This window comes from Camellia sinensis, chromosome 6 (assembly GCF_055761805.1).
Source record: "Camellia sinensis isolate YWXY chromosome 6, ASM5576180v1, whole genome shotgun sequence".
NCBI classification, from domain to species: Eukaryota; Viridiplantae; Streptophyta; class Magnoliopsida; order Ericales; family Theaceae; genus Camellia; species Camellia sinensis.
Genome location: NC_138966.1, coordinates 113,476,699 through 113,489,092, shown reverse-complemented (window position 1 = coordinate 113,489,092; position 12,394 = coordinate 113,476,699). Strand labels below are relative to the sequence as shown.

Below are 12,394 nucleotides of genomic sequence, written 5' to 3'. Positions count from 1 at the left end.
ATAAGTGATTTCGGCAGGATTGAGAAGCGAGAAGTGAGTCCGGTGATTGTCGTGAGTGAGGATGGAGGGAGGCTTGGTCTGAGAGAAACTCAATTGTCGCCAAGATTGGAGAGCTACGCTTGTCGGGGAGCTCTAGGTCGAAGAAAGAGAGACACAACAGCGAATAAAGAGAGAGAGAGAGAGAGAGAGAGAGAGAGAGAGAGAGAGAGAAAAGTTTGAAAATTTGAAACTCTGAAAATGATTTTGAAATTTGAAATCAATGAGAAAGAAAGAAAAAATGACGAGTTAGCAACAGTGGTTGCCATGTCGGCGTGTAACAACCCTCAGCACTGTTTACTGATAACACTACTGATTAGTGCTAATCTATGATTAAGCATGTTAATTAGCTGATTGACTGAAGTACTAAACTGATTGATTGATTGTGCTAGTTTGAATGCAATTCTATCTGTTGACTGTTAAATTATCTGTTCATGTTTTATGCTTTAAACTGCAAATTGAAGGCCTTATCGATGGCTGAAACTGAAATTGATTGATGTTTTGTGCTAATTAAGATTTATATGATTTTATGATATATTTAATTGAAATGTGATTTGGTATGATTAAATTAAATTAAATATTGATAAATTACAAGAGTTGGACTTATCTACAAATTTGCCACCTAGTGGAGTAATCTAGGCTAACCTTTCTTCACCTTATACACTTTTGATACAACATTTCCCTCAGCCTTTTTGAGAGCAAAACTGAATGAGAGAGAGAGGAGTAGAGAAACTTGGCTTCATCTAGTGAATTGCTTAGAGAATTGGTAGATTTGAAGGATAATTTGCATAATTGAGCTCCCATATCTTGCATTCAAGACCTAATGTAGGACATTTACCTTCTTGTTTGTGAATTCAAGTTAGTTCTTGTATGGTTCTTGATTTATGGATGAATTGAGTCTTGATTTAGTCTAATAATGTTGAATTGGAGCTTAATCCATGCATGCATGTACATGGTCTTGCATTTTGAGGTTGTTCTTCGTGAAATTCCACATGCATGTTCATTTCTTGAGCTTATTCCATGAATTCATCTTGTTTTTTAGGCAATTGAGCTCATTTGAGCAAGTAATTGAGCTTTGAATTTGATTGAACACTTGCATGTTACATTTGAAGTATGTTCTTGGAATTTGTTTAAATTTGTGTTCAATTGAACTACCTTTGGGCCTTGATTTTACAAATTGAGCTTTGAATCATGTTAAACTATGAATTTACAAGTGTTTTACAGAAAATTGGCCCAAGAGGATCGAATTTGTTGCATTAAAACTTGATTTTGAGCTTGAAGTTCAAATCTGGAAATTCCAGATTTTGGACTCCCGCTCGAGCGGGGTAAGTGGTGCTCGAGTGGGAAATTCGTGTATCCAGCACTTTTGTTGTGTTTACAGTCCGCTCAAGCGCGTTTTGCACGCTCGAGCGAGGACTGGTGTCACACGCTCGAGCGGGTGTCGAGCGTGATTTTCACACATTTAGTACTTTTGCAGTCCGCTTGAGCGGGAGAGTTTATGCTCGAGCGGAGCCTTTTGTTTGCATGTCCGCTCGAGCGGGGAAACCCATGCTCAAGCGGGACCTCTGTTTTCTGAAAATTCTGAAAATGTTTTTAAAGTGCATCTTTGCATTCTCATTCCATTCTAGGCATTCTTAGGCCTAGTTTAAGGCATCTTAATGAGGATATTGATGTAGAATGATGATTCTCATTCCATTTAAGGCATTTTGAGTTTGTGAGTTTTAGAATGATGATTTGAGTGTGAAAAATTTATTTGGTAAATGAGTTTTGAATTGAGTTGAGAATTTTTGATATGATATATGATATTTGATATAAAAGCTTACAACTTATAACCAAACACATAACTCAAAATTATATTCAAAACTTATAAAAAAAATTTAAAAAATTCGAAAATATTTTTTATTGAATATATAAAAATTACCATGTGTCAACTAAAAAAATAAAAATAAAATTATGCACTATTCCGGTCAACTGGCTGGACGATTGGTGGGACAATCGGTTAATCCAAAATTTTCCGCCTTCAATAGAATTTTAAAAAGTGAGTGCGAAATTAATTTTTAAAAATCATACACAAACACGATGTGTAAATCAAAATCTAGAACTAACGTTCAAAAGCTATACTAAACAGAGCCTTAGTTTGTAAATTTTGTAATTGTTTTAATTTTTACTGCTAAACAAATATAATTATTCTTGAATGAATGAATTTTAAAATAACTTGCTTGACATAATTTGATTTAACCAAATATCTTACTGTCCCACGGCATTTTTTATTATAAATTTTGTATAAAATTTTTAATAATTCCACAATTTTCAAAATTCAACGACACATATTACTATATAAAAAAATAAGGAGAGCTACACATCAGTGGAATGTAGAAATAGTATTTACAAAAGGTCTGAAAAAGGAAAGGAATCAAAGGCACAAGGATCGCGATCCGTGTGCTCCCAAGAAAACCGAATCCCATCCGTTCACTCCTCCACACATCCAACAGTCCAAATTCACTCGCGCCAACTTTTCCTCCAAACATTTCAAATTTCACCACCTCTCCCTCTCTCCCCTCTCTCGCTCTCTCCCCTCTCTCGCTCTCTCTCTCTCTCTCTATATGTATCCAATGTCTGCATATTTACATCCAACATCACCAAACCAAACACCAGAAACCCTATTCTTTATCACTTTCTCTCTCTACAATGGCACGTACCAAGCAAACTGCCCGAAAATCCACCGGCGGCAAGGCACCCAGGAAGCAACTGGCGACCAAAGCTGCCCGGAAGTCAGCTCCGGCGACCGGAGGAGTGAAGAAGCCCCACAGGTTCCGGCCGGGGACGGTGGCGCTGAGGGAGATAAGGAAGTACCAGAAGAGCACTGAGCTTCTGATCCGAAAGCTTCCATTTCAGAGGCTGGTCAGAGAGATCGCTCAGGACTTCAAGACTGACCTTAGGTTCCAGAGCAGCGCTGTGGCGGCTCTGCAGGAGGCTGCTGAGGCTTACCTTGTGGGGTTGTTTGAGGATACGAATCTTTGTGCGATTCATGCTAAGAGGGTTACGATTATGCCTAAGGATATTCAGCTCGCCAGGAGGATTAGAGGGGAGAGAGCTTGATTTGTGGACCGCTCTGGTTTTTCTTTCTTCTCCAGTTAGGGTTTCTGCTAAAATGACTGTCTTCTTAGTTTCAATTTCTCAGTCTCACTACCCTTTATTGTTTTGATGAAGTTAGGGCAACTGTTTAGTGAACTTTTTGTTCATTTGATAAACTGAAATGGAAATTTCTGTATGTCGAATTTCATTTGTCTGGTCATTTGGTTGGAAATTAAGTGCTTCAGTATGTTGAAAGCTTGAGGTTTATTTGGAAACCATTTTTTATTTTTTTCTTCTTCAGAAAAGGGGTGTTTTACTCTTTTGCTTGTTAGTTAACATTGTGAAAGTGGTTCTTATATGTTGGTTGTGAATCACAAACAACAGGGATACACTCAAAGAAGGAATCTAATCTGATAGGGCCTTCATTGCTATTTTTCTTTTGGATTTGTATAATGGGCCTCTTTGATAAAGTTACGAGAAAGTGATTGTAATTTATAATTATGAACATAAATTGATTTTTAATTTATAAATTAAGTTTTTTTTTTTCATTCAAAGAATAAATTAATTTTTAACTTATAAAAAGTTATAAATTATATTATTAAGTTGAATTAAATATATTAAAATAGTTTAAATTAAAGTCAAGTTTGGAAAGTTTTTAAAAAGTTACTTAAAAAATTAAAAAGTTATTATTATTCATCAAAAGTTAACAATTATAGTTGCATAATTTCTAATATTAATTTTTCTCTATAGATTAATTTATATAATTTTTTAATATATATTTTTTCATAAAAAGTTAAAAAATTAATACAAATATTTAGTCTGTGTTTGGTTGTGTTTTGTAAATGTGATTTGAGAGTATGAATTGTATTTTGAGTTTGTGTGTTGTAGAATTATGATTTGAGTGTAGAAAATTTGTTTGGTAAAGAGTTTTGAAAATAGTTTTGGAAAAGAGGTTTGATTTGAGTGGAGAATTGTTGATGTGACATTTGATATGTGATACAAAAATTTATAATTCATAACTAAACATACAATTCAAAATTATTTTAAAGCACATAAAAAATTTAAAAATTTTTAGAAAATATTTTTCCCGATTATATATAAAAAATAAAATAAAATCTGTGCAGCAGAGGACATTCGGGCGGATGTCCCTAGGGACGTCTGGGTGGAAGACCCCATGGACATCCGGGCAGTCTTCCCTGAGGCAAAAAAATCACAAAAAAAGCTGCTGATGCACAGAGCTCTCGGTAGAGATTTTGAAAATTGATTCCAAACACTCAACCAAACATCATATTGAAACACACATGTAGAATTACATTTTCAATTCACAACCAAACAGAGCCTTATATTTTCAATTTCAATTTTTTAGTTTAAAAAAACAAAAAATATATTTATTTAGGACAATTCAAACAATCTTTAAGTTAAAAGTTGAAATAAGCCTTACTAAATAGGGCTAATATTGGGTTAAAAAATGCATGTTAACAGGAATAGTAATTGGAATGGAAATTTATACTAGATTTGAATGCAGGACTTGGATGTGTTTTCAGGAAGATGTTTGGATGGTTTAGTCTTTAAAGAAATGACATGAATATATTACAATAATGCATACAATATAATAAGTTTCTTCAACACCACATGTGTTATAAGCAGCACTGAAGCTTGCAAGCAAAATTGTTTCTTCCACAAGATCTAACTTCATCTTCAGGCTTGGCACCAGTGTGGACACACCGAAGTTTGCCAATTGACTCGAAACTTCTCCCTATATTTTCATCCCAAGTTCTGCAATCATACAAATAACGTCCAGACTTGTGGAGCATTACTTCATCGGCTTCTCTTTTGGCACTTCCAGGTTTTTCTTCATTGACTTCCATTTACTTTATCGTATTTCCATTCAGATGACCATCATATCTCACATCCCAACAGCCTCAACACCCAAATGCTTCCAGTTCATTTTTTTATGCTTCCACTGGAAACAAGGTGCAATTCTGCATTTTTTTCATTCTGACCAACCAGCTAGTCTCTCACAGTAGAAGACTAGATTTACATTACCCACCAAACTAGGCAAATTGCTGCAATCAATATGTTAAGTTCCAATCACCGATTCTGGTCCCTCCTTTGTATTTGGGCAGGAAGTTCTTCTCATCAAGTTCAACACCTGCATAATTGCATCATAACAAATAATTCAATGTTTCAAACTCCAAAGCATTTATTTGAGTGCAGGTGCACACAAGAGTGTTTGGAATTAATGTCATAACAAGTAATTATACTAATATGACAAAACCTCCATAGATCTTGAAGCAGAAAAAATGAAGTACTGTACAAACCATAATATCTGAAATTTGATACACATTCATGATTCAGCAATGAGCCAATGAACACATCCAGTCTGAATTACCTTTAACTACTTTTACATTACATACAGGGCTATTTGCAACAGAGAGGACATGCACATATTCACAATCTTGAACTAGTGAGGCCACTGAGGTAAAAAGCATGAAAGAATCTTCATGATTCTTTCACCATCATGGAAAGGCAATAGAGATATGGACTTTAAAAAAATAAGAGGATATATGACTTCTTGAATGCTGAAAGGGTACAAAAACGAGGTGTTTCAAGTGGGTACCTCTCAAAAAGTCCACGTTTGATAAGATACAGCAATGAATGCATAAAATAGGGATCATCTTGGCCCTTTTATGTGCTTACATGCACATGGATGGCATCGCGCACAATTAAATTTTGATCTAAATAGGACAATAGGGAATGTAGACTTCGTCAATTTATTAGCCTGATTATACATTGGTGAATTAATCTAGGAAAAATGCAGAAAGGTATAGAAATTAGAAAGCCTAGTAGATGTATCCAGCAGTTGGATTTACTAGACAATTTCATCTAAGACAAACAAGCATAGAAACAACTCAAGATTTTGGTGGTCACAAATATGCAGACTCCAGATTACATGGACACAGGTCCAACATAAGATGCTTTCAAAATTAAATCTTCAAATTTGGCATCAATATATATATATATATATAGCCCATCAATGAAAAAGAAAATCAAGAAGCAATACAATTTTTCTTAGTATACTAACCAAATCTTCCTTCATGGCAATTAAAAATGCCAATAGCTTACCTACCAGCCCAAAAAAAAAAAAAAAAACCCAGCAGCTCCTCAATGTTATTTTAGCATTACTAAAACAAATTTCTGCTGCCTCAATTTTCCTTGGACTGAGTGTAATTTCTAATCTTGTGAGGTTGGATAAGCAAACCTCCACCGTCTAAAAATATAAGAAAAAGAAAACCCACAAAATCACGCATCAAGAAAATGTGACTAAATAAATTTAACAAAATCATTGGGTGATTCTCCATAGAGCACATAGATTTTGCCCTTTAAGAGCTTGACAAGTCCCTTGGTAACACTAACGTGCACCAGCAGTGCTGTTTAATGAAGCAGCGCTTGTCTCCAAACCCAAGTCTAGAAATATATCGAAATTTTACAGCCCTGGATAAGGGAAATGGTGAAGCTACATGACCATGTCTCCACAACTTGGTAGCGAACCAGATTAGACAAATGCGAAATTTCATAATATGTAGTCACCACAGCTTCCTTTACCAGAGATATGGCCGTCTAGTACAACTGAACTCCAGATATGCACTAAGGAGGTTGAAAGTTCAGATTTTATGTTTCAGGTGTCCAGCATGAATACGAATCCATTTCCCCCTTTTTTCGTGTCTGTTTCTTTCTTCTTCTTCTTCTTCTCTTTTTCCTTCTTCTTCATCTTTTCATTATAAAATTGATGTTAACCATTTTATTAGGGGTGTGCGCGGTGCGGTTCGGGCGGTTTGAGAGTAAAATTACAAACCGAATAGCGGGTTAGCGGATTGACAAATTGCGGTTTGGACGGTTTTTTGCGGATTGAAGAATATTTTAACTAATTATCATGCATTTGCATAATATAAAATACTAATTTGTATAATATTTTTTAAATATATAACACAAAGTAATTTTACATAATATGTTTCATATATATAACTACTAATTCATATATATAACCACTAATTTGTAATAAATTTTATATCTTAAATCTCTCTCACACTCATTTTTACATTGATATTTCATTGGAATTTAAAAAATATATATGTATTAACTATAGCGAAGCGGAGCGGTTCGGTTGGCGGATTATAAATTTTAAAGTTTAAACCGCGATTAGCGGCTAGAGCAGGTACGGATTGATACGGATCGGTGCGGTTTAGCGAGTTGGGCGGTATTTTGCAGAGCCCTACATTTTATAACCACATACAAAAACCACATAAAATATTTCCTGTCACCTGTTTGGAATTGTTTAGAGATTTAGAATACAATTGAGTGTGCCTTAAAACCTCAAAAGCTCACAGCAAAACCTTTCTTTTGCATAAAAAAAAAATCTAACCAATTTGAAGTCAACTGTATACAGAGAGTATTTCCAGAATACCCTACTAATAATATATCATCAACATCATCAATTCCCAAATTCTCCTCTATCTCCGCCACCCAACACCCCTTTCTCCCCCATATTCCAAAATTTAGCATGGTGAAAAAGGAACAGAGTAGTCCTCTAGTAACACAAAAAGAGGGTTTGAAGCACCACCGTGTCCATGACCATGGGTTGCAAACCACAACAGGCAAAAAAAACCCAAAATTCGGGTCCCAAATGGAAAGAGCCAACGGAAGCCAACAAGCCAAAGAGAGATCAAAAGTATATATTTCTTTATGTTATGGAACATCTCTGTTCTAAATTCCAAGGCATACACAACTTCACAACCCAGGTGGAAGTCAGCGTAAAAAATGCAGTCAAAGTGCATGTTATCATTAAACAGAATGAAAACATAAGTCATTCTAAACTCACTGACAAATTAGTGTTATCTGCTACAAAATGAACTTAAGATGAAAAAAATAGATCAATGATTACTAAGAAAAATATGGACTCATGAGCTAAATTCAAAACCTTGATTGTATGATGCATATATCATACCTCTGTAGTCTGTATAAAACTTATGGGGCATTGTCATCGAAGAGAACTTTATAGAACCGTTTTCTTTCTTCAGGGTCAAATATACCACCAAGGTCTCCTCCCTGATCAGCTTGTTCACTCATATCAGTGCTTGGATCCTTCATTTCCTTTGGTCTTCTCAAAATCATACCTTTCTTCTTCTTCTTTTCCAAATTCATCAAATGGTGCCTCCGATTATATTCGTGAAGCCCCTCCTGCATCAGTTCCCCAAATTTGTCCTTCACAACAACAAGTGGATTCTTGTCAATCAATTCTGACCCATTATATCCTTCTCTAAGGAGAACTGAGTAAATCTGATACTTATTTGAGACATAGAATATGCCAGGATGCTTAAGTAATAAAACATTCAATTTTTCTGGTAAACAGAACTCTCTTCTAAAATGACCTAACTTCATGATTGACACTTTCTTCCACAGGGTCAGTGACAGTAATTCATGTACCAAACTCACTGTTCTCTTCTCCATTTCTTTTGAACCCTCCACTAAACCTCTGGGGTCTGAGTAAGGAGAAATATATGGAGTTGAATTAAATTCATGAAATCTCTCCCATGATTTTACCCAGGTTGAAGGCAATGAACATGAAAAACAAGGTTCCGAATCTTGTTTTCGAGCAGTTGCTTCAATTACAGAAACTGCTAAATTAGGGTTCCACGACACAAGCTCAATCTCCATTGAACTCCGTCTCCCGCTGTAATTAATGATTCGAAACATTTCTGGGTGCTTGGGTACAATTCTAATCAAATAATCATCTGGAAATCCAAAATTTCTCCTCAACTCATTAATTTTCACAACACTAAGCCTCTGATTTGTGCTCATCATTAGCAACTTTGCCAATCGCTCCGCAAACACAGGTTCTTGTGAATCTTTCAGGTATTCTTCCTCTTCTACCAGAAACATCATTTGCTTTGTTAGTCGACAATAACACTCATCGTTCACAAGATATACTTCAAAGCAACAGGGGTACTTTTTCAGCCAATTGAGCGCTTTGCCTTGAAGGTCAAGAGTCTTGAACTTTTTCTGGAGGAAATTAACTGGCGCCACCTGGTTAGGGTACCGGAGAATTATGTTCTTGATCTGATTATTTACTATCCATCGACGGTTTCGAGATAGAGCTGATTCGAGATCTGGGTCCTTCTTCATTGACCAGAGAGAGAAGCATTGTAGAAGATGAAGATGGGACAGATGAGAATACATACTAGGTTTCAGATAATTCTTATTTAGAATATACATGACAAACACTGCCTAATTATACTCTCTGTCTATATCTGCAGTATTGTAGGAGATTATGGCCGTGTAAAGGGAAAGGAAAGCATGAAGAAACAAAGCAAACATTGCAAATTCAACTTTCTGAGATTTTACTTTCTCTTTATCAACTGCAAAAATAAACAAATAAATAAAATGTTGTGAGGAAACAACAACTTGCATTTGTTAGCTGCGGCATCACTGAAAAATGGTTTAAACAATAATGGAAAGCTCTAGTAACACAATACTACATAAAATATGTCATAATCAATAAGCTTAAAAGAAAAAAATATTTTGGCTTTAAGCAGGGCTTCTTGAATGAAGCCATTCATTAGTATAAAACAAGAAAAAAATAAATACAATAAAATAAAGAAACGAAAAGAAAAGCAAACAATGTCAAAATGAGATTTTCACAAGTAAAATGGAAGGTTCATGCTATGGTACACACCCTTTTGTATGCAAGTTATAATATTTGTAGTATCGATTATCACAAATGTCATAACTAGATATTTTCAATCATAACTAAAAAAAAGTGAGTCATAACCAAACCATGTAAAATATAACCAAACACTTTTTTGAATCATAATCAAAATAATATTATAATCACTATCAACTAACACTGCAATAAGTCATAACAAAGTCATGATCCAAAACCACAAAAAGGGTTGGGTATCATGCAAATTCCCAAAATGGAAAGCGCATGCGCAAAAAGAAAAATTAAAAAATAAAACTCAAAGAGGTTTTTCATCTTTTAATGGACTTTCCTAAATCCCAAAAATTGGATTCCAGAAAAAATCATCCTCAATTATTTTAAGTGATCATCATGGTGTTGTGTCTACATCACTGAAACAAATTTGAGCTCAAATGTATTACAAAAATGCAAAGGATTAATTCAATTTCCACAAGAAGCTTCACAGCAGAAATTTCTTCAACTTAATGTTTTAATTCAGTATTGAATAGAATTGTGCTAATTAAGAACTAAACACAAAAAAAGACACGGTAAAAAATTAGGGTTTCAAAGAGGTGAAGAAGATGACCTGGGGGGGCTGTGATCGGAGAGGGCCTGACGCTTTCGGTGACTGCTCTTCAGCACAATATCAGAGAACGAGCTGAGGTCTGGTGTGGATCCGAATCGTTTATGATTTTGAAGGCAAAGTTTGAGCCGCGTGGATTCGGATTTTGGGTCGGGCATTTAAACCTAGGGTTGGAGGGTTTGGTTTGGTTTTGTGGATTTATTTTTAAATTTTAAAAATAGATAAAAAAAAAACACATCATTTTTATGCAATTTAATTTTTTAGAGAGTACAAATAAATTTTAAAAATTCAAAAATTTTCTTTTAGTATTTAAATTTGTGAAACTATTTTCTATTTAAAACATAATTATTGAAAATCAAAACCAGGAATACACTCGATATATATATGCACCTTTGAAATATATATTTTTAGGATATATTTATTTTTAGGACAAATATTATGTATTTTTGTTGGAATAATTCGTCTTGAATTTTTCAGTTGATGGTTTTCGGGTTTTCAAAGTTTGACGATGATCTTGTTTATGTATAACATAAATTTTGTGCATCAAGTCGCAGTACTTAGTCGCTTTCCTAAAAATAAATTTTGCACAGAAATTTGGTACTTCAAGTCGCGTTACTTGGTCACTTTTCTAAAGATAATATTTGTACTCACCAAAAGGTATGCGGGGTGTTACAGCAAATTCGCTTCCAAAATACAATGAAACATGATTTAAAAATCAAGTCTACCAGCATATGCACGCTCTTGATATAATCAAGAAACCCAAAACACTTATTCTTGATATAATCACTGACGACAGTAGATTATAATACTTTTGATATAATTAAGAAAACCATGGCACTAATAATCAAGTTTGCAGAATTTAATTATCAATAAGAAAAGTAGAAACTTGATCAAGAGTAACCAAAACACTGATAATCAAGTTTCCAGAATTTGATTATCAATAAGAAAAGCATAAACTTGCTCAATAAACCCTTGATCGTGAACTCTAAATCAAGAGGGAGAGAGAGGAAGGGAGAGAGAGAATTGCAGGAAAGATCTTTGAATTTTAAATGGATTGATATGGTTGATTTCGCAGTCTATTCATAGACATGATCAAACCACTCCAGATCGAACACGCAACTGTTCAATCGATTTGATTGACTCATCGCCAACGATATTCCACGTCACCTTCATGCGCCACACTACCCACGCCGTGCAGGTGTGAAGCACCATATATCCTTATGGTGTGAGTGCATGCACACTAGCATCCACCCCACAATTCCATATTTAAAGGAATATTTCATGTAACACTTTATTAAGTACTCCATATTTTCCTCTCTTTCCGATGTGGGACAAAGTCCCAAAGCTTATTTCAAGTTTTTTAAGGAAAAATAAGGAAGGTTTTGAAAACACCCAAAACTAAATAATAAATTTTGAAAACCTATTTTGAAAATTCCCCAACATTTTTTAGTAGAGTTATAATAATAATTTGTAATTCACAAATGATGTTAACAATGTTTGTGATATTTTAAAAGTCTAAACGGTCTCTAGTCCTAAATCGGATTAGATAGTTCAGTGATGTGGTGAGCTTAGATGATTTTTCAAATTCCCACTTAAAATTAAGGGTGGTAAACAAACCAAGCAGTTCAAGCTTTACTCGCTTGTGGCTCGATAAAAGTTCATTCAAGTCCAGTTCGTTAAGTGAAAAAGTTAAGTTTGAACACCTTTTGGAGGTCGTTAAAATTTTCAAATCAAATTTGAACAATCAAATACTTGTTTGCCTTGGTCCGATAAGTCTAAAACTACATAAAAATATTAAACTATTCAAGTTCGACTCGATAAAATCTCATTTGAAATTACTTAAAAATTAAACAAACTAAACTTAAACAAATCTTACAACTTATTAAAATTTTTAAATCAGACTTAAACACTGTCACACCCCAAATCCGGGCATGACCGGCCGTGGCCCACAGGGACTTAGCCCA

The 12,394-nt window shown here is 34.6% G+C and overlaps 2 protein-coding genes across 2 annotated transcripts; one reads left to right on the top strand and one right to left on the bottom strand.

Moving 5' to 3' along the window:
• The first annotated feature begins 2,606 nt into the window (after nucleotides 1-2,606).
• On the top strand, nucleotides 2,607-3,319 carry LOC114291151 (histone H3.2). Its single transcript, XM_028235204.2, has one exon. It carries the CDS (start codon nucleotides 2,725-2,727, stop codon nucleotides 3,133-3,135), a length of 411 nt encoding a protein of 136 aa, XP_028091005.1. The 5' UTR covers nucleotides 2,607-2,724; the 3' UTR covers nucleotides 3,136-3,319.
• Nucleotides 3,320-4,599: 1,280 nt separating this feature from the next.
• LOC114291150 (Ubiquitin carboxyl-terminal hydrolase family protein) lies at nucleotides 4,600-10,590 on the bottom strand. The gene is made up of 3 exons (XM_028235203.2): nucleotides 10,434-10,590; nucleotides 8,117-9,527; nucleotides 4,600-5,263 (listed from the first exon to the last, which is right to left on the bottom strand). Exon 2 carries the CDS (start codon nucleotides 9,382-9,384, stop codon nucleotides 8,137-8,139), a length of 1,248 nt encoding a protein of 415 aa, XP_028091004.2. The 5' UTR covers nucleotides 9,385-9,527; nucleotides 10,434-10,590; the 3' UTR covers nucleotides 4,600-5,263; nucleotides 8,117-8,136.
• Between the last annotated feature and the right edge of the window lie 1,804 nt (nucleotides 10,591-12,394).

What these genes read in the sequence shown, in the direction of transcription:
- LOC114291151 (XM_028235204.2), top strand. Translation starts at nt 2,725, where the DNA reads ATGGCACGTACCAAGCAAACTGCCCGAAAATCCACCGGCGGCAAGGCA.
- LOC114291150 (XM_028235203.2), bottom strand. Translation starts at nt 9,384, where the DNA reads ATGTATATTCTAAATAAGAATTATCTGAAACCTAGTATGTATTCTCAT.